The sequence below is a fragment of the Aptenodytes patagonicus genome, chromosome 20, assembly GCF_965638725.1.
Source record: "Aptenodytes patagonicus chromosome 20, bAptPat1.pri.cur, whole genome shotgun sequence".
NCBI lineage: Eukaryota > Metazoa > Chordata > Aves > Sphenisciformes > Spheniscidae > Aptenodytes > Aptenodytes patagonicus.
This window is the reverse complement of record NC_134968.1, coordinates 5,020,956-5,044,145: the sequence shown is the minus strand read 5'-3', so window position 1 is coordinate 5,044,145 and position 23,190 is coordinate 5,020,956. Positions and strand designations below refer to the sequence as shown.

Genomic DNA, 23,190 nt, shown 5'->3' with positions numbered 1-23,190 from the left:
CCCCTGAACGCCGTCCTTGTCATGCTGTGAAGTCTTGGGTTGCCAGGTTGAAGACATTGCTCTCCATGGATGACTGCCACTTGCCCCAGTTCCTCTTGATCTCAGCCTGGACCTGAACCGACACCACGGACCGGTGCTGGCACCCAGGGGCACCCGCCAGCACCCGCTGCAGGGGCAGGAGCTGCACCTGGGGCTCGACAAGGGATTTGGGGTGCAAGAGGGTGGGGACCCCCATGCATGTCTGCATGCCCAGGTGTGCACACATGCATGGCTGTGTGCATGCAGTGCTCATTGGCGTGCATCCTTGGGGGTGTCTGCATGACCACGTGTGTGGCTGTGGTGCCCAGGGGATTGGTGTTGGGGGGGGACACTCACCTCCCCATTCAGGAAGCAGTAGAGCAGAGCCACCAGGAACCCCTGGAAAGGACAGAAAGAGCAAAATTCACCTGAGGGCTGGACCCCTCCGTGTTCATCTGCTGCCTGCGTGTAGCATCCTCCCACACCTCTTATCCCATCCCACAGGGGGTAGGTGTATGGGATCAGTAAGCTCACAAGACCACAACCCTTGTGCTTTGTCCCTGGTGTCTGAGGGGTGTCTGGGACATCGTCCTCTCCCAAAAGAGTGCAAAGCCCCAGCAGCACATCCCAGGGTCTCCTGGTGTGATCTTGGGATGGGACAGGATGGGTACATGGGGGTTTTGCCTACCCATCTCCCCTAGTCCATACCTGGTAGGAGCCGAGGACCAGCTCAAAGTACAGCCGGGCATCTACACCGATGTGCTCAGGAAAGAGCGCAAACACCACGTAGTGCACCCCGAAGAGAGGGATGAGGAGCAGCGTGGACTTCGTCAGCCTCCTGCAGAGAGTGGTGGCATGAGCGGGGGCCTGGGTGCAGGCGATGGTCCTGATGCCCTGCAAGACAATCCCTTCCCAAGTGCTTGGTCTTAACCCAAAATAGGTTTTCCATGAAAGGCAGGCCTTGGAGGCTCCAAGGGTGGTCTTCCTCTGTGCTCTGCCAGGGAAGGATCCCTGCTGCCCTGGGTCCCCCCAGAAACTGGGGTGAGAGGAGCTCCCCCTTGCCCGAGCTAGCCCTTACATGTACTGCTGCTTGTAGTTTTTGCTGATGTCCGGGGACCGGATCTTCTGCGCTAACATCCTGGTGACATTGAGGAAGATGAGGAAGTTCACCTGCCACAGGAAACCGTGTCTCAGGCTCTGCACAGACCCCTGGTTGGGTCCCCCTGTCCATATGGGACCCCCGGCTCTGGGGCCGGGATGCTCAGGGGACATACTCACAAATATGGCCAGGAGGATGGGAGCCTTGATCACCCACCAGTAGAGACTGGTGTAGTCATCCCAGCACCTATGGGAGAGGAGAAATGGCTCTGCCACCCACTTGCACCCTTTTAGCCCAGGTCTCGCCCCGCCACCCCCCCTCCAGCCCCCTGCCCCATTTGCACAGCACCTCTTGCAACGGGGCACCGCTATAGCATGGGCCCCCCCAGGAAATAGAAATAGCTTTAAAATAAAGTGCTGCCCCACTTCTCTCCTCCTGAGCCTCCCGTGCAAGAGGTTCGTCCCCCATGACTTGCATGGGGGACATGTGGCCGAGCTGGCCTGGAGAAAGAAGAGGGGTGGCTGCTCTTACCCATGGTTGTCGTACTGCAGCCTGGTGACCACCCAGACGCAGACTGTCAGCATGGGGACGCCTGCAAGGACAGGACCCAGGCAGGGATGCGGAGTCTCCCCAGGGCTCTGGGGAGCCCCTGTACCTCCCCTCCATCCCTTGTCCCCAAAAACACATGTCTAGGTCAGGTCTGGGGCCCTGGAGGTGGCAGGAAGGTGACAGCCCTTCCCCCTTCTTCAGGTTTTAAGAGGAGATGGTGCCCACTGATGGTGATGTGCCTGTCTGTGTGTCACCTCCTGGCCACCCTTCTGCCCTCCTGTGTGTTCTTACATCTAACCTGGGCACCCGGGACAGGCATTTCCAGACCCAGATGGATGTGGGAAGAAGGAAGGACCTGCCTCTGTCCCATCCTGATGACGTTCAGGATGGGTTGGCGGCAGATGCTGCTGCAAAGGCTCTTTGGTGGGCGTTAGCAAGCATTTTCCCCTTTGAGTGATTTTGCACACATGCCATGAGGGCAAGGATCAGGCCATGCTGCCCGGGGCTGGCAGGAGCTGGTGGGTGCCCCACTGAGCACGAGGCCATGCGGAGAGATGCTGGGGTGGGGGGACATGCCAAGAGCAGCCATGGGGAGCATCGTGCCTGTGGACCTCTGGCCAGGTGGGTCTCAGAGCAGGCAATCCCCGAAAGCGGTGCCTACCCCTGGTCTGTGTCAATGGGACCTTGCTGGAGGGGTTGATGTGCTGGGAGGCTCCACACTCACCCCAGCCGATGAGGATGTACCACCAGATGTACCTCTTGTCGGAGGTGAAGGTGAGCAGCAGCAGGGTCTGCAGGTACATGCCCTCCACCAGCAGCCAGTAGAAGTTGGCCAGGACCGAGTACTGGAAGAAGGAGATGGCTGCTTTGCAGTTCACCTGCGAGGATGAGGAGGGGGAAGGCTCAGGAGTGCTGGCTGGCATCAGACCCTGTCCTTGGGGCACGGGATGGTCAGCCTCCCCGTCCATCCACTCGAGGAGACCTGTGATGGCCTTTCAGTGCGGCACCAGGGATGCTGCACCGGCCCTGCATGTCACCTGTGGCATTTTCTGCTCTGCCTGTGCAACATGGGCAGATGACCACAGGCTGTTATTGTAGGACCTTTAGAAACCTGTGTCTGTGGTGTCCACAGTGTTGTATCTGGGCTGCACGCAGGGGTTTCTGTTTCTATTGACAACCCCAAATCTGCGCATCCAGCAGTGCAAGGTCTGTTTGCATGTACATGGTGCTGCTGGGGTTGCGCAGAGCTTTAGCCCCGCTGAGAGACTCTCTCTGAGACCAGGGAGAGCTTTGAGGGCAGAACACGTTCTCTGCAGACAGGGCCCATGCAGAGATGCTGTCGTGAACCTCCTGAAGTGCACCCAAGCCAGCCTTTCCTCCCCAGGTTCACAGCCTCTCTCTCTCTCCTCTTTGCTAAATCCACTGCAAATCCACCTAGACCCCTCCAGATCAGCTCATGGTGCCCTCTCCTGCACCATGCCCGGGTTGGGACTCGGCGCCTTACTGTTGACATCGTGCAGTGGTCGATGGACTCGTCTGAGAAGAGGACGGCATCCTTGATGAACACAGCGGCCCCGCGTAGTATGAAGGAGGTGAAGAAGTGGATGTGGATAGAGTTCCTGGTGCAATGCAGCTTCCTACGGGAGGAAGAGATGTGCTGTGCTCAGGGAGGAGCAGAGAGAGCAGATGGGCAGAGAAGCTTCTCCTCTGGGAGCCACTTCCCTGGCTGGACCCCAGCCCAGGGGACCGTGTGCTGGCAGCGGTCAAGCACAAAGCCCTGGAGGTTTTCCTGCTCTGAAATCATGAAGGACAGCGTTGTGCTGTGCTCAAGGCTGCTGCCCAGGGATAAGGTCTGCTGGGGAACATCCTCCAGCCACCTCTGGAGAGCATAATTCTGCAGCATGGCGAGGTCTGCAAAAACAAAGCTTGAAAGGGCAACCTGAGAGTTTAAAGTCTGTCTGTCAGCAGGAGAGGACAATGCTGCAGTTCATCTCATGCCTCCCTGATTATCCGTGTTGGCAGGGATGGAGCCTGGCTGCTCTAGGAGGGGAGACACTGAGAGCAGCCATCCCCTGCTGATGATTTACCCTGCTTTCCTCCAGCTGCAGCCTACGGAGCAGCCAGCGCCGAGCCCTACCTGAAGCAGGAGAAGATGCCGATGGCCAAGAACAGGGCTGCCAGGGACGTGGAGTAGCCGCAGGTGTAAAGAACCTTCATGGTGACAAAATAGCCTTTCTGGAAGGGAAAGCACCAGCGGAGTGAGGCAGCATGGGCTGGGAGGTGCTGGTCTGCGACGGGCAGGGAGGAGGCAGGGTGATGCCTCAGCCCTTGCCCAGGCTGGGCTTGTGCCCAGCCAAGCTCAGATCCCTCCAGGCAGCCCAGCAACAAGGATGAGGCCAATGAGGTATCCCCGAAAGCATCTTCGTGTTTCATTGCCCGATGGCATGGGTCAACGTGGAGTAGGGTGATGCTAGGGAGGGTGCCCCACGGCCCCCGGGGGACACACTTGCCTTGGCCTCGTTGTCGTTATTGCTGCCAATGGCCTCCAGCTCGCAGGCGTTGTAGTAGGGAGGGCTGGGGAAGCTCCATCCTGACTCGGTGCAGTTCCTCTGGATCAGCGCTGCAGCGACAAGAAGGGACCTCACGAGAGCCACAGGCATCACCTCTGCATCAGCACCCCCAAAATGTCCAGCCTGGGGATGGCACCCTGCTCTCCAGGACAGAGCCTAAATCCCAGCACCAGCATGCCGGCTGTGACAGCAGCATGGTACCCGAATGGCCTGGCTGCCCCATCCCTCCCATCCAGATCACACCTCTGCCCTCCGGTGCTGTGCCTGGAGGTGCCAGGACATCTTAGGGCAGGATGGGAAAGCAAGCATGAATCCCCAGGGTGGGAGGGAATTAAGGCTAAAACGGGGCTTTTTCATTCTGAGGGCTTCATCAAGCCTCTCCTGAGCTGTTTCTGCCCTAAAGCAAGCACTTACCAACCCTCCATCGCCTTTTCAATTACGCCCAGCCAAGGAAGTGCTCGGATGCTGGGGGGGCTGGTCGGGTGCTCTCCTTCACACTCCGCTGCCTCCAAGATGGATGGAGGCAGCGGCTCCCCCGACAGCGGCACCCACCCCGGGAGAGCGCCCGGCCTTGAAACAATCATGATCTTGCGCTACGTTTTTCATCCATGTGGCTTGGAGTGGTACTGAGCATGTCAGGAGCATTAGGCTGGTGTGTGGATGGGCAAAGGAGGGCATCGAGCAGCTAGGGGACTGTCCTGGTGTCACCCAGTTGGAGGATGAGGTCCCCAAGTGCTCTACTCACAGGGGATGCTTGGTACTGGGTGATGAAAGAATTTGGGGACTTTCCTGGCGTGGCAGCAGCCTGTATCTCTGCTTTTGCCTGTCCCCTGCTTGGATTGCAATATATGCCAAGCTTTTGGATGGGGCAGGAGCTGTGGGACCAGAGGGGAAGGGCAGGGGTGGCACAAGGATCCCAGGCAGGCAGGGGTGGGTGCAGCTCAGTCCTCGGTCCCAGGGGATGAGCGGTCTGGGCCGGATTCAGAGCACTGCACCTTTGGACTTCTTGAAGACGTGGAGGATGTCGGGGCAGGCAACGGCTCGGGACTGGCCGACGGGCACGGCTGACCAGCAGCTCACTCCATCCCACTCGGTCAGGCAGCCTGGGGAGGGACGGGATGGTTAGTGCCGCTGGGAAGGGACGTGCTGGGCGGGCACACACAGCCCCCCGGTCCCCAGGCACAGCCTGCAGCAGGCACGGCCGCGCAGCTGTAACGGGAGAGTGGAGGGCGGCCAGCCGTCACCCGATCTACAGGGCCATGCCGTACCCCCTCAGGAATTAGGAGCATTCTGGCTCCAGTTCTGGGAACGACCTCCGCCAGCGCTGAGCTCTCCTTTTAGCCCTGCGGTGAGACGGGACTTGGTATTTCCTGGGCTGCATCAGACCCAGAGCTCCTGCAGGGAGACCCCGGGGGACGAGGGTGTGGGAAAGGCTGGGACTTTCCTGATGGCATCTAAAATAATGCAGGTTTATGCTGGATTTCTGCACCCAGCAGCCGCAGTGGCTCAGCTTGGGACGTCTCTCCAGCCCTGAAGAAGGAGGACAGGAGAAAGCACCGCAAGACTTGCTGGAGAGCAATTAGCTTAAACATGTTTTGCTTCTCTCTCTAGCACTGAGTTCGTCTCTAAATGACTCTCCAATTGCCTTGGAAACAAGCACGGCTGAGCAGACGTGGGGCCTTGAAGAGTTAGTGCTGCAGCACACCAGGATGAGACATAGACATCACACTTCCAGGACAGCTCTCCTCCTTGCACATGTACATTATTAACCTTGTAGATATACATTATTAACCTGGAGCCACATCTATTCCCAGCCAGGGAACGTGGACTCAGACAAGTCTAATTAGTTTTCTCTGATTTCAGCGAAGCGGTCTGTATGTATCTGGCCAGGCTTGGAGGGGTTTGCAGGGCTGTCACTACAATGTCAAGGTACGTCTTAGTTTTTGCTCTGGAGGACGGGTGAACTGAGCACAGCTACTGGGACCCGTGCTGAGAGCGGTTGCTTCATTTCTTGGGGTCTGAGCAAAATATCTGGATGTGTCTCTATGGCAGAGCTGTCCTGCTGTATAAATGTACCTCTTGCTGTATGGACAAGCTCTTCCAGCATGGTGAGTGCTGTGGGACCACCCGGCCGGGAGCCAGAGGAGCAGCCCATGGCACAGGGGTTGAGCTGGGATTCACGCAGCTCTGCAGTGCAATCCCAGGGAATAAAGTCATCCCTCCATTTGGATGGGGAGAAAAGGTTTAAGTCCCCCTTCCCGCTCTGTTTCCCTCTCCTGGGCTGCTGCAGCATCTAAAAAACCCCCATTTCTTAGAGCTGTGCAAAATTGGAACAACTCTCCCACGGAGAAGAGGTGATGGAGGCAAGTTCGGGGGGGACAGGGCAAAAAAAACATGAGCAAAGGATCTGGCAGCGTGTCTCATTGCCCACCTCGCAGGCAGGAGCTGTGCCTTCAGTGTCCCCACACTGTTAGTCCCCAGGGGTCACCACATCCTCTCACTGTCCCCTGTCCCGGGGCTCCCAGCCGGTGTAGCCCGGCAGCGCGAGGTGTTTGGTTTGGATTGACCCAAAGCAACCTGCTTTATTCCAGTTTTCCCAGTGGAGGGCTCAAACATCCCCGAGATCAACATTATCCTTGTGACGTTCTTGACATGGCCGAAAAGAGCATTTTTTCCATCAAAATGCAGTTTGATGGGAAGTTCCTGCTCAGCATTTCTGCTGGTTAATTATATGCAGACCTGCCAGGGCTGCCTCCCTATTTCTTGCTGCTCTGACTGGTATCTGGAGACCTCCAAAAGAGATCATTTGAGCCTCACCAGCAGGTTATTTCTTCCCAGCTATTTCAGAGCAGTAAATGCTGTGAGCACCGGAGCAGACTTTGAAGCGAAAGCTCTGCAAACACGATCTCTAATCAGTTTTAGGGCCCCACGGTGGGTTCCCCAGCAGGATGCTGAAGCCTGAGGTCCCTGTCCTGTTCCTTCACACTATATTGCCACCACGTCCAGGGCATCTGAGCCTTCCCCCCCCACATCGTCACTTCGTGCCATGTTCTCCGCAGAACCCTCCCCACGCTGGCACAAGCAAGCAAGGGGGAAGGGATAAATTCTGTTTCGGTGGGCAGCAGAGGTGGCAGTCAAGCAAGAAACCTGGGGTTAAATACTGATTTTAATTATGCATTCATGCTTCTTGGTTATTTTCCTACAGCGAGATTCCTTCCCTCTGTCTGGCACGATCTGGGCTGCAGAATGGACCTTTTCCAATCAACTTGGCTTTTCTCTGCTAAGCTGGATGATACGTTACATCTCTGCACAGTTACTTAAGCAATTATGCACCTTAACATGCATTTATTGAGATGCTTCATTTTCACATTTGTATTAGATGAAACCCATTGAATGACGCATTTCTTATTCACTAGGTGATAATTTTTACCCAGAATTTGAGCCAAGCTGCTTTTGGATGGAAATTGAAATGCAATTAAAAAAAAAAGTACAAAAGCAGCATTTTGAAACTGTTTTTCAATTAGTTAATTGGTTTAAAAGTCCTGGATATGTAAAAATTAAGTTTCCTAAAACATGTTTAGCATTAAAACTAACTGAATTAGGAAGGCAAGAAGGCATGAAGTGGTGACGTGCACCGTGTGACACTCATGCTGATGGCCAGGGCTCTGCACCACCCGTGCCCGCAGCCCTGCCTGGCCCCAGAGCATCGGTGCAGGGAGGGCAGGAGTGGGGCAGGAGGCTCTGCCTGGGGCATGGACCATGCCATCATTGCCATATGCCATAAATCTGGGGGGACTCAGCCCCTGCGGCTGTTTGCATCCCTCAGCCCACCCGTACCCCCTGGCTGCAATCTCAGCCCCCCTCTCTCCCTGCAGCAGAATCTTTCGGGGCTCTCCAGGGATGCTCCTTAGCCTTTGCCTCGGCGCTGCTCTCCATTTTCCTGAAAATACCTGCTTTTCTGCATCCACGTGTGCTCTGCAATCCCCCTACCATGGATCATCCTCCAAAGACCCCCTTAGCAAATCCTCCCCCCCCTCCCAAGGGAGATGAGCCCCGTACACGGCGGGCGGCTCGCACTCACCTTGCTGCCTGGGCGGTCCCGGGGGGGCTGGCGTTTGGCTTTCAGTCCTGATAATCTCCAGACATTCAGCTTCTTGCTCTTGGAAATAGAGGACGACGGAGCAGTCGGGATGTGTCGCTCGCACCTTGGGAGGGGGGAAAGGGCAGACAGTAGGATGCCGGGCATTAAGAGACCTGAGCAGGCAGGGTACCAGCCAATATTCACTATTTCTGCTGCAGCCAGCCCCAGGAGAGCCTGTCTACATAACCGTGCTTTTGGACCCTGACATTCCTTAGCTTTCTACTGTTTGCCTTGTAAACACCATAATGAACCACGACAATTATTTCTAATTCCCTCCAAAAGGATGTGATGCTTAAGGGCACCGCTTCGCCAAGACACAAGCGGCATGCAGAGGAGCTGAGCTTAAAGACGGAGGGGCCGACCCCATCAGCAGGGCAGAGGCGAGCACGTTCAAAGCCTGAGCAAGGAAACCATGTAATTAGAGATTCACACCTATTCAGGCATGTCTAATCCTTCCTTTGCTGGCTGGGTTTTGCTCACGTGGGTTTTGCTCACGTTCAGGCTGGTGTATTTTAATCGGAGGCATTGGCAACAGCCGTCGGAGTTCACCCTTCTCCTGTTCCCCAGCTCTTTGGGGAGATGCTGCAAAATGGGCACGTTGACTTCCTTAAAGCTTTTGGGTTTGCTAGCAGAAGTGCTGAAACACCAAGGAGTACACTCCGACCCCACAGCTCCCAAAACCACAAGGGATGTGGTGGCTCAGTGCCCTGGGATAGGGCTGCCCGGGAATCCCTGCTTTTGGGGTTTGTCCCCTTGGCTTCTAGCTGGAGAGCCGGGAGATTGAGGCTGAACTGAGAGCAGGCCATGAATTTTTCATGCCCATTCCCAAGCATCCATGCCCATGGGGCGATGTGGTGGGGGCTGCAGCATCCAGATACAGGAGATATCTGGGGCAGGGTTTTTGGGTCAAGGTATGGGGTTGGGTTGCTGATGGTTTTAGGTGTTCAGACAGAGATAAAAGCCGGAAAAATAGTGGGGTGAGGGTGGGCAAGTGGACCCAAGGACTGGAGGGAAGTGTGGGGCATTAAAGCATCGCTTGGTTGAGTCCTGTCCTTCCCTGCCCTGTCCTGGCCACCATGCAGCCACTCCTCTGGGGTCCCTTCAACTCCCCCAGGAGATTTCGTTTTCTTTTCCTGCTGAACACAAGACTTACAAGGAAATTCCCGGTCTGCAAAATGCATTTTGGGGATGGCTGCTGGGCACAGCACTGAGAAAGCACACTACTTCATTGTAGCGATGAAGGACCTGCGCTGGGCAGAGGTGCCGCAGCCCCTTTTAGCTGCAAAGCTGCTGTTTTTTATTCTTGGTGGCAACGCAGCCTGGCTGCTGGAGCACCAGAGCAGGTAACGTGCAGTGCTCCCTTCAGAGCTTGCTTCAGGGCAGGCAACTCCTTGCTGTGCCTCAGTTTCCCCATCTGCAAAGGGGCCTGATGCCATCGCTCTTCTTATAAAGCCCTCAAAGCCTCCGGCACTCCCCCGGTCCTGCTTGCTTTCCCTGCTCTTTCCCTTTTCCCTCTCTTTTTTCTTTCCCCCTTTTTCCTTTCCTTTCCTTTCCTTTCCTTTCCTTTCCTTTCCTTTCCTTTCCTTTCCTTTCCTTTCCTTTCCTTTCCTTTCCTTTCCTTTCCTTTCCTTTCCTTTCCTTTCCTTTCCTTTCCTTTCCTTTCCTTTCCTTTCCTTTCCTTTCCTTCCCTTCCCTTCCCTTCCCTTCCCTTCCCTTCCCTTCCCTTCCCTTCCCTTCCCTTCCCTTCCCTTCCCTTCCCTTCCCTTCCCTTCCCTTCCCTTCCCTTCCCTTCCCTTCCCTTCCCTTCCCTTCCCTTCCCCTCTCCTCTCCTCTCCTCTCCTCTCCTCTCCTCTCCTCTCCTCTCCTCTCCTCTCCTCTCCTCTCCTCTCCTCTCCTCTCCTCTCCTCTCCTCTCCTCTCCTTTCTGTTTTTTCCCTTTGTTTTCTTTTTTTTCCCTTTCTTTTTCCTTTCCTTTCCCCCCCTCCTTTCCCCCCCTTCCCTTTCTTTTCGTGTTCTTTTCCTTTCCGTTATTCAAAGCCTCCGTGTTAGCTAAAGAATTTGTGGAGCGAAGCAGCGCTGGGAGAAATCCCGAAGGCTTTGCAGAGAAACGCTGAGCTGAAACCTTCTCCCGCCGGAGCCCTCCACCCCCCGGCGTTTGCTGCCGAAACATTTTGACAAGTTCAGGATGGGTTTGCCGGCTCGGCTGCCAGGCTCACTGTGCATTGCTCTGGCAACACAGCCGCTCCGTGTCCCCCCAGTTCAGTGGGGGCTCGGTGCCAGCTGATACCCCACGGGTCTGCCCAGGCATGGGGAGCACCCCACGCATGGTCTTTGCCGCCTGCACCTTCCAGCCATCCCAACCTTCACGCCTGTGGATGCTCCCACAGGCCCTTGGGGTTTGGAGCTCCTTCGAGGCACGTAGGACGATCTGAGCAAAGCCCCCACCAGGACCCGCGTGAGGATGGAGGGGACCGTCCCCGAGGCAGGGCAGAGTGGGTTCACCCTCCCTGGGGATGCCCTGGAGCAGCCCCTGGAGCTGAACCCCGCGGGAGCTTTGCCGGCTGCCCTGGCCGGACCCCGAGCGCTGTCCCAGCCCCGGGGAGTGCAGCAGGGTCCCAGCATCGCCCACCTCCCTCCCTGCCCATCCCTGCGCTGCATGTCAGCAAATCCTCCCCCAGAAGCTGCGATGAAAGCACCTGAGTGGGTGCAGTGGTGCCGGCAGCTCGCAGGGCTGTGGCTTGGCATCACCCCTGGGTAGGGCAGCACGAGGGATGGGGACAGGGATGGGGATGTGCTGGGGGACACCTGGCCCCCTGACCGGGACTGCAGGCATGCCGCTCCTCAGGGGTGGCCGAACCCTGAAGTGGCTCTCACAGGCAGGGGACCACCGCGCTCACTGCCCACCCTCTCCCCCCCGCGGTCCCGTCCTCCGGGGGGACACTTACCCAAAGCATCGGGAGTGCAAGCAGCCGGACCAGCAGCATGCAGGTGCCGGGGGGCTGCCATGGGCCCCCCATAGCTGGAACCAACCCTGTGCTGCCCCGTCCACTGGTGTCCCAGCTCAGTCCCCGAGGGGCTGGGGACAGCCCAGCTCCTCCTGCATGGCCCTGTGGGTGGGGGGCCGCATCAGGACCCCGGCTCCAAGGGGCAACCCAGCACCCTCCTTCCCCTAACCCCGCTTCGCTGCTCCTTCCCAGCCCTGTCCTGCTTCTGGCTCCCTCCGGGACCCTTTCCCGCAGCGGGTGCTCAGTCCCACTCGGGTGGCCCTGACCCACTCCCTGTGCCCACCCGGTTCTGGCTGTCCCCCCCCACCTCGCTGCCCCTGCCCAGTGCCGATGGGCTCTGTCTCTCTGCGAGACTGAATGTCACAGCTCCTGGATCTGGTAATATGGCAGGCTCCACCCTCCGCTCCCCCTCCCCACCCAGAGGGCTGGATGTGAGGAGCAGCACGGGGGGACACCCCAGCCTGGCACTGCCCTGCCTGGCTACCGCCGGGCCCCCAGCACCCCCATACCTGCTCCCATCAGGGACCTGGGACCCCCTAGCTGGGCCCAGGGGGATGCGCGGGGCAGGCACGGAGCCCTCTCGCTGGCTCCTTGGATGCTGCTGAACTGGATAACTGCTGGCTAAAGGCTGTGGGAAGTGGGGGTGCAGCCAGGATGGGGTGCAGGGGACATGCCGAGGGTCACACTGCTCCCCGGCCGGCTCCACGCGGGACCTGGGACTAGAGGAAGGTAGAGAGCTCAAAGGAGGTGTCGTGATGGTGGGATTGTGCACACACACGTGTACAAACACATGCCCTGACACGTGTGTGCATGCCTGGACACATGCATGCACACGGGGTGGGGGCAGCGACGCTCCTTCAAGCCCTGCCTGCACGGGAGGCTCTGCCAGCCCCAGCATGGCAGGCAGCGCTGCCCATCCCCATCCCCAGCTGCATCCTGCCTGCTCACCTCCTGCCTCTCCTTCTGGGACACCCCAGACCCCCTCTCCAAAATGCACCTTCTGCCCAGAAAGGCCCAGGATGGGCACCGGGTGTCTGGCAGGCAGCACGCAGCTCTGCAAAATAACCTTAACTCTGCCCCAACCGAGGTTTTTGGTCTCGGCTGAGCTCGTGATTTTGGTGGTTTGGCGCTACCAGGATGCCGGGTGCTGTAACCTCAGTACCAAACCAGAGCAGAGCAGAGGGGGTGCTGGTGCACCCCGGGAGCAGGAGCAACCCATGATGGACACACACCTCCCTGAGCACAATACACGCAGAAGAGCATCCCTCCCAGCCATGCCCAGGAGGGGGCTGCCATCGGGGCCAGCTATGGATTCCCAGACCCTCACCTGGGATCTCCTCCTTTTTTATATGTATATATATATACACACATATAAAATATATATATATAATCCTCCATGCTAGAAAGCCCCAGCCCCTTTAGCAAGGGGAATTTTGACCCAAACCTCACCATTTGAATGCTTTTAGTGATGAAGCAGAGAGGGCAGGAGGGGCGAAGGAAGGAGGAGGAAACCCAGGAGCGCAGAGAAGGCAGCCGTGATAATCTCCTGGGATTAAAGATCCAGCCTTGCACCCCTGGACCACCCAAAATCCTCCTCACTGGAACAACTTCAGGTGTGGGCGACGGTGAAAGGAGGGACTGAAAATGGCCCCAAAGGCCTTTGCTGAAGGGTTAGAGGGCTGGGGGGGCTGCACTGCACTTTGAACTGGGGTGGGAGGAGGGTGAACCATTTATGTTGCTAATTTTAGTAATCCTACGTCATTACCATTTCTTAACGAGGCAGCAGACCACATTAGCTGCTCCTTCCATAACTTCTCATAATGAGATGCGAAGCCAATGAATGAACCGCTGCTGTTGCTCTGCCATTCAAAGACCTCAATAAGAATTGCTGTGTAAATTAAATACCCCTAAAAAAATACAAATAAAAGAACTGGGTCCTTAATATTTAAAAGCACTTGTTTGACATTATTAGGAGCGACCGACGCTGCTCTCGAAGGCGCAGATTGGCAAAGGCTGAGCCCACAGTTATGTTGACACAAAAGGCTGTCGGGACCAGGCCAGACTCATTACCGTCTAATAGTTTCCACTGAAATGCAAACACCCAATCTTAATCATTTTATTTTCTGACAGCATATAAACACGCAGCGGGAAGGTGCCTTATCAGACGCTGCTAAAACCAAATAAAACAATACCCGGTGCAAATAACCCTGTGCCTGAGCCGGCTGCATCGCCCCACGGGCAGCGCAGGCAGCTCCGGCTGCCGCTGGCTGAGGTGAGGGGCAGAGGAACGGGGTGACGGGGGACACGGTCTGGTTTGGGGGTGGCGGTGGCCCTGAGCCACCCAACGTGTCCTCGCAAGGCTGGTTTATTTGGTGCCATCTGGTGGCAAATTGACCGGAGGGTCCCGTCCCCAGCTGGTCACTGGAGGGGAGCAGCCCAGTTTCGGAGGTGGCCGGGTCTGGTCCCCCGTGGTGGGAAAGGCCAGATGAGATTTGCAAAGCATTGCATCGCTGGAGGATGCGCGTTGCTCTTCCCTTCCCCAGCAAGCACCCCATGTGATGGGGGGTGCGATGGGGAGCAGTGGGGACCCCTCAGGCGATGCCCAACCTCCTCCGCCTTCCTGAACTGGTCCTGCCCTTCCTCCACTGAGGATGAGCTGGGACAGACAATGGTGGCTTGACCTCCTGCCTGGCGCTGGGTGACCTGGCCAGCCCTGCCGGCGTTAGGGCCATTGCTCTCTTACACAGCAGCAAGTGGAAAATCAATGAGGTCAAACTCGCTGCATTGCAAATCCTGGCCAACCTGAGACCCTCCAGCCCCCTCCGGGCTCCCCGCCTGGACCAGCATATGGGCATGCAATGGTGACAGTGATGGGGACGGCGGTGGATGACCGGAGGGGACAGGACGGGAGGATTTGCCTCAGGCACATCGCTTTGGTCTGGCAGCACGGGCATGCACGGCCGTGGGTGGTGGGGAACAGTGACCGTGGGGCTCCGTGTCTGTGCCAAAGCCCCGGGGAAGATCCCCGGAGGCTGCCCTCCAGCCACGGGCGCTCCCATTAATCCCACACCAATGCTGGGATTGCTGCTGGTGTGTATCAGTAATTGCAAATGACTCAGCCATTTCCAAAGCAAATGAAGGCACTCGCAGTAATCTTTTTGCAAGTGGCAAATACTCCTTTACCAAGGGCTGGAAATTACTAATTGTGTTACCTCCATCCCACCTTACAGCAAAGAAGCGGGGTGTCCCCAGCCCTCGCCAACAACCTCTTGCTTAATTTTAGGCTCTGTGGAAGGAAACAGTCTGTGAAGGGCGATTCAGAGTAAGAGGAGACCACGGTGGCTGGATGATGGCTCGGGGAAGGTGGAGCTCAAAGCACCAGCAGTGTGAGACCTCCTGGAAGGGGAAAGTTGTTATTTTTTTGTAATTCGCTTTCAAAATGACATGCTTTCACCCATTCGGGCTCCTGGACCCACAGAGCATCCCCGAGAGGTGTGTGCCCGAGTGGCTGTGTGTGACAGCATGATGCAGAGTACAGGGGACAGTGGCTGCCAAGCTGCCACTCCGTATCTGGGGTTTGACTACATGTGCAATGACAAACTAGTTTTTGGACTGTTTTTTTATACCCCTTAGGAGCCAGCAGTGATTATGGGGGGATGTATTGCCTCAGTGGTGCTTACTTCATCTTCCACGAGTCTTAGGCAAGGTTGCTGCCTCCTGCCTGTGTTTCCTCATTTTGGGAATCCCTCCGGCTCCAACTTGTCTCCAGGGAAGGGGGATGGCACAAGGGATGTGCCATCACCTCGCTGTCCTCCCCCAGTTATTGGAGGGCAGCTCAGTGAGTCATTGCTGCCAGGCCATACCAGAGCACAGCTCATCCGGGCTTGATGCATCACCGTCCCGGTGTTCCCGGTCTGACGGACGGCCATCATGCCCCGGGTGTGCCTGCTCTGCTGCTCGGCTAATTTGCCAAAGCTTGTTGATGCCAAGCTTTCAATGCTTGCATTGCAAGCAGAGACCCGTGCAGAGAGAGCATCGCGTGCCTCCGAGGGGCTGGATCACGTTGTTCCTGCTCCAGGTGCCTGGTGCAGCATCACCCCCTGCTCCCGGCTTGCGCTGTGGCGTCTGCTTGCACCTACATGGTACAGATGTTGGGTTCATGTCCAAGGTGGTGGCAGAGGGTGCCTGTCCCTCCTGGTCCCCAGGGGATTGACCTTGTTTCAGAACCACTGCCTTGGTCCTGACCATGGCCCAAAGCAAAGCTTCTGGTGGAGCCCATGCTCTGCCTAACCAGAGGATGGGGCTGAGTTCCAGGCCTTGGGTTTGATTTAGGGTGCGGATTTAGGTGAGGGTTTCCAGAACAAGAAATCCCAGACTTAAAGTAAGAGAGAGGCTCAACAGCTTCCAAAGTGAGGGCTGCTAGTAAAATTATCTGCTGAGCATCCTCAGGGTGTCTCTTGGCACACATCTCAGTCTAGGGGTTGGGTTTGGCAAGGTGGCTCTTACTGGGGACAGCAGGGTCCATCCCCACCAGAACTTCATAATCCTCTGATCCCTCCTGAGCCCTGGTTTTCTATGATGCACATGTGGATGGCTTGTGTGCCATCACCAAGCATGCCAAGATGGGGAGCATAAACTGGTCCTGGGCTGTCACCTCCCCCCAGTGCAGGTGAGTTGGCTGATGGGGGTCCTCACCCCACCTCCTTGGTGAGAAGAGGTGGTATCTCCAACCGGAGGGTCATTTCTACCTGTGAAAGGTGTCTCTGGGCAGTTTCCTGGGGACAGCACAGCCACGGCTGCCTTTCTCTGTCCCCATCCCACGTGCCTCAACACTTGCATTTCTTTGCACCCAGACCGTGCTTTCTCGGCCAGCGCTTCTGATGCCACTCGACATCCATCCATCACCTGGCAGTCGATCCTCCCGCTCACCCACACAGCCATGAGTGCTCCTGCCCGAGGGGGCCTGGGCAGGGACTGCCCCCGCGCTGATACCTGCAGCCCTAGTTCAATGGCGCTGTGATTTAAAGAAGATGGAGAGCCAGGCTGACATGCACAGGTGGGTGCACGATGCCTGTGTCTCCGGCTCCCTCTCTCCCCCTGATGCTCAAACCTTCCCTCTGTGTGACAGACGTGCTGGGGGACTTAAAAAGGGACATGCCACGGTGACAGGCTGCAGCCGAGCACAGCCCTGCCCGTAGCTGTGCCCCCAGCCTGTGCCCCGTCCTGCAACGCTGCATGAGATGCATCGGAGCCGTGGGTTGCACTGGAGGGCAGCTAAGAACACCCCCAAAGGGGCTCAGGCTGCCACCGGGGGGAGGCCTGAGGATGTTCAGAGCAGGTCTCCTGTCTCCCCTTGTTGTCCCACTGCTGGCAGAAGGTTTTCTTATGCTGCTCAGCCCTTCGCCCTGGCGCTTGAATCCTTCTTACAGACGAGAACAATATTAGTACCAGCGAGACGGATACCCAGGCTCTGTTCAGAGCAAGGCAGGCTCTGCCAGAAGCAGGGGGTAATCAGCACAGTAATTAAATGTGCAAATAATGGGAATTTGGGAGTTATAACAAAAGGCAGAGAAATAATCCGGAGGGGCTTGGAGAAATTAGGAACACAGAGCAAAATCTAATCAAGCAGAAAATAGCCCGACTGGAGCCAACAGATGGGGGCTAAGGCAGCCAGCCTCGGAGCACCCCTCCCCTGGCATCTGGGGGTGTCTCCAGTGCCATTTTGTGGCAGAACAAGAGTTTTTGGAGAGATCTGTTCCCGCGTGGTGAACGGGGCTGGCTGCAGGCTGGGTTACTGGGAAAAGTTCCCAGATCTGCGCTATCGGTGGACAGCGGATTTTGGATATAATATTGATGGAAATAATCACCCAGAAGAGCAGTCTGGGGAAATACAGCTGATGGAGGTAGAGGAAAGATACCTGAGGCCAGCGGGAAGTTGGGCTGTTTTGGGGGAGAAAGTGGTTCTTCATTGCAATGGGTTTGCTGGGGCTTAAATATTTCGTACAGACATACCGTTCCCAGCCGCAGTGTTTCCCTGGGATGAGCTCGGACACGCAGAGCTCTCTGGCCAGGGGGAGATAAACAGAAAATGTGAGCTGGTTTTAGTTTGCTGGACTCAAATCCCCTTGTGAGCATCCTGGGAGGGACTCGTGGTAGGGGAGAGCGGCAGGCTGGAGCCAGGCTCTGGTGCAATCGATTCATGCTCATGCTAAGCCTTGCCTGGGTTTCCATGGGGGGATGCGGTGGCCGGTCACTGCATCCCTGGGGAAGTGGCCCACGAGGCTGGGAGCCAGACCCAGGGGACCCGGCGCTGTGCCACAGGCACCCTGGGGACCAGACCTCGGGTGGCACCGGCAGGGCTGAGCGACATCCCCGGCCACTGTGCCTTGGTCGTGTCTGTGGGGATGTTGTCTCTGAGGACCTGCAAGAGGACATCCCATGGGATGGAAAGACCTTCTCCCTCCACCGACAGAGACCCCAAACCTGTGGTGCACAGGCAGAAATGCCTCCATCCGACGGCAGGCACCACAGAGCCTTGTAGATCCAGTCCCAGCCTGACATCCAAAGCTATCCCAGACTCTCACCCAGACCCATCTCCCAACGCTCCCTGAAAAGGCACCGCACCAGGTTTGCTCCGACATCCCGGAGCACCCCCCAGGCGCAGGTGACATGGCTCAGCCCCACAGGGATGCGCTGCAGCCGCCTCCCGGCCTCTCCGGGTGCTTTCTGCCAGCTCTTGAAAGGACCTTTCAGTAAGTCCCAATCAAAGAGGCGGTGTGGCGAGGAGCGAGCCGCTCCGATGGGAAAGCACATCCCACCAGCCCCCACCCCATCCTTGTTTTCCCATTTCTCTGCCTTCCGCCCCAGGGACGTGAGCTGGCAGTGGGCTCGAAGCCAACGCAAGGCAATGGCCCTTAAGCTGGAAAGAAAAGGCTGTTAAAGACGGGATCGCCTCTGGCTTGGGATGTCCCAGAGCCCCAGATTGCCAAAGCTCAGGAGAAGGTAGCAGGCAGCTGTCATTGCAGGTTTTCCCTCTTATCCCTTGGCTGAACGACCTTTGCTCTGTCCCGGGGTGGCTGTGTTTTGGGCTCAGTGTCCCCAAATATCTCCCAGCTCAGAAATGCAGCCCCTGAGACTGGGAAACAGAGGTACAAAAAGCACAAGCCACAGGGCAGGAGCAGACCCATCTCCCACTGGCTGCGATGGATGGGACCTGTGGAGACCACAGGGTGCCGGGACCTGGGCTTTTAGGAAAGCTCCCAAAGCCACAAGCTGTGAGATGCCAGTGGGGCTGAGCAGCCCCAGCGCTGGGACCAGGTCTCTCCTGCCACTGGGACCAGTAGCAGGGCTCGGAAAAACCTGCAGCCCCCTGCTCCCAGCTCGCTTCCCTGCAGGGAAGGTTGTCCTGCAGGCTCAGAAATGCCATCGGGGTTGCACAAGCTATCCCTGCCCCACAGCCTTTTGCAGTGGAGGGGTTATCCTGGGGATGCACGGCAGGGAAGACCAGCTCAGGGACGTTCCTCTGCTGGCCAAACCTCCGGGGAGGGTTTGTTTAGCCCCAGCAGCTATAGCAACGAGCCCTGCTGCCTGAAGCAGCTCTGCTCGCCCCATCGCCTGCGTGCCTGCCCAAGCCATGGAGGTGGGGGCAGCGGGGGACCCCCATGGGGTCTGGGGGGACACCCCAGCAGAGACATATGTCATCCCGCACGGGGTAAGCCCTGGAGAGCAGCTCTGTCTCTGGATTTATGAGATAATCAGGGCTCACAGGGGTAGGGTGGGGAAAATGGGATGGTGTGGGAGGAGAGAAGGGATGAGGTCGGGGTTTCGGGTGGGCACTGGGGTCTGGGGCAGCAAAGCTGCTCTTCACAAAACGCCTCCCTGCTCCCTGCAGACCCCGGGGCCCCAGGAAAGGACACTTCTGCACGGGGACATGTCCCCTGGGGTTGGGACTTGCCAGGTGTGCAATTCATCCAGGCTTGCAGTGCTGCACCCCTGGAAAGAGGGGGGGTCAGTGCAAGCCACCCCTTCCTCTGAGGCTCTCATGCCTGCTCCCCCCGGGGCCAGCGTGGCTCTCCTCCCTGCCACCAGCTCCTCTCCCCTCTCCTCCCTGGCTGCCGCACTAACAGGGCACTAAAGTAAAGCAAGAGTGGGAGATCCCTGGGGTTTTCCTTCCCCTCCTGCCTTTCAGCTCCAACCTGGGAGATCTGGTGGGGCCATGCCAGTGCCCCAGCAGCCAGTGATGATCCTCCAGCAGTTTCCCAGGACCGTGGCTGCCCTGGCTCCCCCCGCCGGACCCCCGCACATCCGGGGAGGTGCGTGATGGTAGACGTCGTAGAGGTCAGCGTTAAAACCAGCTTAACCTCATCCTCTTCTTTTTTTTCCAGCCTTTTCAGTATGAGAGGCAGGCAGGGGGGCTGCACCCCCCCTCCGCAGCCTCACAGGGCTGGCCGCACCATGCTTTGATGGCTGCTTTGCCCCATGCAATGCAATTTTTGGCGGTTTTACCAACCTTGAAGCCTGGGCTGGCTTTGGCCACACCAGGATGCTCCCGGGGAATGGTTTTGGGGTGTTTTTTGAAACCCACCTCTCTTTGTTCTCCAAAACCCCATCTCATGTGGGTGTAGGCAGCATCACCAGGGAAAGCCAGGGTGATATGGGCTCCTTGGCCATGCTAGGGGGGACTGGAGGGAGACACATGCCAGCCCCAGAGCCCGTGGGATGCAGCAAGCAGGAGCAAAGGCCAACTGTCTATAGGGGCTTCATCCAACCTTGTGCAACCCAGGATCCAGCAATTTGGGCTGGGGGAGCAGACAGCAGAGGTGTGTGTGGGGGGGCTTGTAGTCCCTGGGACATGCCATGGGCGAAGCCGTGCAGCCTTGCGGGGATGGGGGAAGGTTGATCTGTCTTTAAAAGTACACGGAGGAAAGGGCATGCCCAAAATTGGTGTGGGAAGAAAATGGAGACCCCAGCCTGGCCCCTCGCAGCCCTGCGGTGGGGGCTGGCTGCCTTTCCAGTGGGACGGGTGGGATCCATTAAGAGCCGCCAGCCCCTTCTCCTCCCGGTTCAATGCCTGGCTGCTGGCCCACTCCTTCCTCGCAGCTCCAGCTCCGGCCACCCCCCCGAGTTGTTCTGTAATGCTCCTCGCTGGAGGGTCAGCTGCCTCATGGGTGCCCTGGGAGCCCGTCCCTGCAGCTGTGAAAGCATTTTGGGATCTGGAATGTGGGACAGGGGGATGCCCAAACCCCTTTTTACCCATGGCTCCGGCTAACGGGGACTCACGGGTCTCATGCACAAAGCCAGCGGGATCTCGGAGGCAGCCCCTCCAGCAGGTTTACAGGCATTTTGCAGGGGAACTTCACGCCTGCAGCAAATGGGGATGTTTTAATGGGGATGCAGAGCCAGATGCCGTGCTTCCCCTGCAGCCTGATTGCCGTCAGCAGCTGTACTGCAGCTTGGGCATCCAGCCAAGGGGACTGGGACGCTAACCTGTATGTGCACGGCCGCTCCAGGTCCCAGCTCCTCGTGCAGAGCCAGGCAGGGGCTGGGGAGGCACCGAGCATCCCCAGCCTGCTCCTCTCCTGGACCCAGCTCCGTAGGTGCTTGCTCCTGGGCATGGAGATGGGATCAGCCCCCACGGTCCAGCCCCAGCTCCTGCCTCCTTGGGGGGGGTTTCTGAGCTTCCCCGTGCATGACGTGGTGCAAAATGGAGCTGACCCTGGCGTGCTCCCCATGCGGTGCCACCCCCAGGACACCGGCTCTGCCGCCTGGTGCCAAGGCAGAGGCTTGCCAAGCCACTGAGCACTGCCAGGACCGGAGCAATTCTCCTCCGAATGGGCGGAAAGTCTGATGCCTCCAGCACCACTAATCACCTTTTGTGAGCAGCCTTCAGCAAGCCAGACCAGATGTTTAATCACATTTGCAAATAAGAAGAGGCTGAAATATGGCTATTTTAAAGCTTTATCCAAGCAAAATAATTTTTAAGTGCCACATGGGCCTTCCAAATCGGGCTGGGGGGAGTTTGGCTTAGCTCTCACTGCTGGGGCACAGGGACAAGCCTTGGTGCCGCCCCATCCCCGGCACTCCTCCCATGGCCATGTTTCTCGTGCCCTTGCTCTGATCTTTCTCTGACGCAGAGCCCCTTACTCTCCGGCAGATTTAATCGAGTTGATGATGATTCAAAACTCCCAAATGCACCAGGTGGTGATGAACAGCCTGGCTGTGTCGGCCCTGACGTCCTTCGGCTTCGGGCCATCCCCAGCTGCTGCCCAGGTAAGGGTCAGGGACGCTGGATGGGCAAAGGGACCATAAGACCAAAGATGACCAAAAGGACCAAAGAGGTGGGCAAAGGGACCTTTCCAGAGCTGCTCGGGAAAGCAGAATGCCTGTGTCCCGCTTTGGCACAGCGTGGGACCCCTCCAGGCGCAGAAGCTGGGTCATCTCAGCCTGTCTCAGTCCAGGCTCTGCAGCCCTTTGGGGTTTTGGAGCTCTTTGTGCTGGTTTGACCCCCAGGTCTGCCAGCACAGATCACATCCAGGCTGCTCAGAGGCAATTTAGCCCAGCTGGGAAGAGCCAGGACCCTCCCCGCGTGCTGCGGCATGGGCAGGGTGCAGCGCTGGGCTGCAGCAGCCGAGCAGCAAGGCTGAGCACTATTCATTAGGCAGGATGGCTCTGCAAGGGCTTTCATTTAAAAGTCCATCTCGAACCAAAATCACATTAAACATTTCATCTCCATGGGGAGAAACAAATGCTGCTTTCTCGGCGGGGGCGAGAGCCGGGCTGTGGGCAGCTGCCTGGCTCACTGCCAGCTGGCATCTCTAGGCACGCGCCCTCCCGTGCTGCCCACCCAGCGCCCACCAGTTCACCACGCTGGCCAAGACCGGCCCCTGCCTGTCACATCTCAGCGGCTGGATCAAACGGGCTCTTCCCAGCAGTGTTTTGAGGTCCCATCTGTGGGGCTGCCACCTCCCCGTGTCCCCAGCAGCCGGGTTCCCACGCTGGCCGACCGCAGGGCTTTGTGTGGGATCGAGCCCACCCAGCCAGACCCTGGGAGAGCTGTGCCATGCCGGCGGCATCGCAGCTAAGCACGGCTCCGTGGGAACTCTCTCGCCGGTGCTTTGGGGAGCAGTGCCCCAGGGTGATGGCTGCCGAAAGGGGCCCGGCACAGCCCTGCCTTTTGTTCCTCCCCGCAGGCGATGGCGGTGCCTTTGCAGACCGGAGAGGAAGAGGAGGCTGTGGTTTTCCACCATCACTACATCCCCTACCCCGGTCCTGCTCCTGTCCTGGCATGGCCATTCCTGGAGTGGGATCGGGGGCTGGCGGCCATGCGGTACCTGGGCACAGGCTCATTAGCCGAGGATGGGGAGGTGTGAGTAACGAGGGCGCTGCTTTGTGCCACCCGACGTGGGGCTGCGTGCATGTCCCTGTGGCCCCTGGTGTAACAGGACTTCCAGCCTAAGCTGGGACACAAGATGCAACACTAGGCCGGCGCTTACTCCTGTCCTTGCTCCTCTCCCGCAGTGCGGTGCCCCCCCCTCCACCCCCCAGCACCACAGAGACCGTGGGACCCAACGTCTCACCAGCGTCGGGTAAGGACACATTCTCCCCATGTCCCTCAACGAGGGACGTCTTGCCCTCAGGCGTGCATCAACCGGGCACCCCTCGGTCAAAGGCTGAGCCCTCCCTGTTCCCTCCGCCCATTGGATCCTGGGGGTTGCCCTTGCACATCCTCCAGGTCCCCTTTTCTCTCCGCAGAATACTACGACGTGGTGGAGGAGAGGCTGTGAGCTCCATGCGTCCCAAGATGATTTCT

General features: G+C 57.9%; 2 protein-coding genes across 3 annotated transcripts; one reads left to right on the top strand and one right to left on the bottom strand.

The window, feature by feature from the left end:
* Nucleotides 1-11,414, bottom strand: LOC143169386 (vasoactive intestinal polypeptide receptor 1-like). 2 transcript variants are annotated; one of them, XM_076356726.1, is made up of 13 exons: nucleotides 11,322-11,414; nucleotides 8,318-8,441; nucleotides 5,232-5,339; nucleotides 4,177-4,286; nucleotides 3,804-3,901; nucleotides 3,171-3,303; nucleotides 2,391-2,544; nucleotides 1,649-1,709; nucleotides 1,297-1,363; nucleotides 1,097-1,188; nucleotides 727-856; nucleotides 376-417; nucleotides 1-112 (listed from the first exon to the last, which is right to left on the bottom strand). In XM_076356726.1, the coding sequence occupies exons 1-13, from the start codon at nucleotides 11,391-11,393 to the stop codon at nucleotides 20-22; spliced, it is 1,284 nt and encodes a 427-aa protein (XP_076212841.1). In that variant the 5' UTR covers nucleotides 11,394-11,414; the 3' UTR covers nucleotides 1-19. The 2 variants fall into 2 exon arrangements, with proteins under 2 accessions (XP_076212841.1, XP_076212839.1); XM_076356724.1 differs by having other exon boundaries at nucleotides 102-187; nucleotides 336-417; nucleotides 11,322-11,393.
* Nucleotides 11,415-19,014: 7,600 nt separating this feature from the next.
* Nucleotides 19,015-23,190, top strand: PRR29 (proline rich 29). Its single transcript, XM_076356981.1, has 6 exons — nucleotides 19,015-19,092; nucleotides 19,570-19,693; nucleotides 21,517-21,650; nucleotides 22,571-22,746; nucleotides 22,899-22,966; nucleotides 23,133-23,190. The coding sequence occupies exons 1-6, from the start codon at nucleotides 19,015-19,017 to the stop codon at nucleotides 23,162-23,164; spliced, it is 612 nt and encodes a 203-aa protein (XP_076213096.1). The 3' UTR covers nucleotides 23,165-23,190.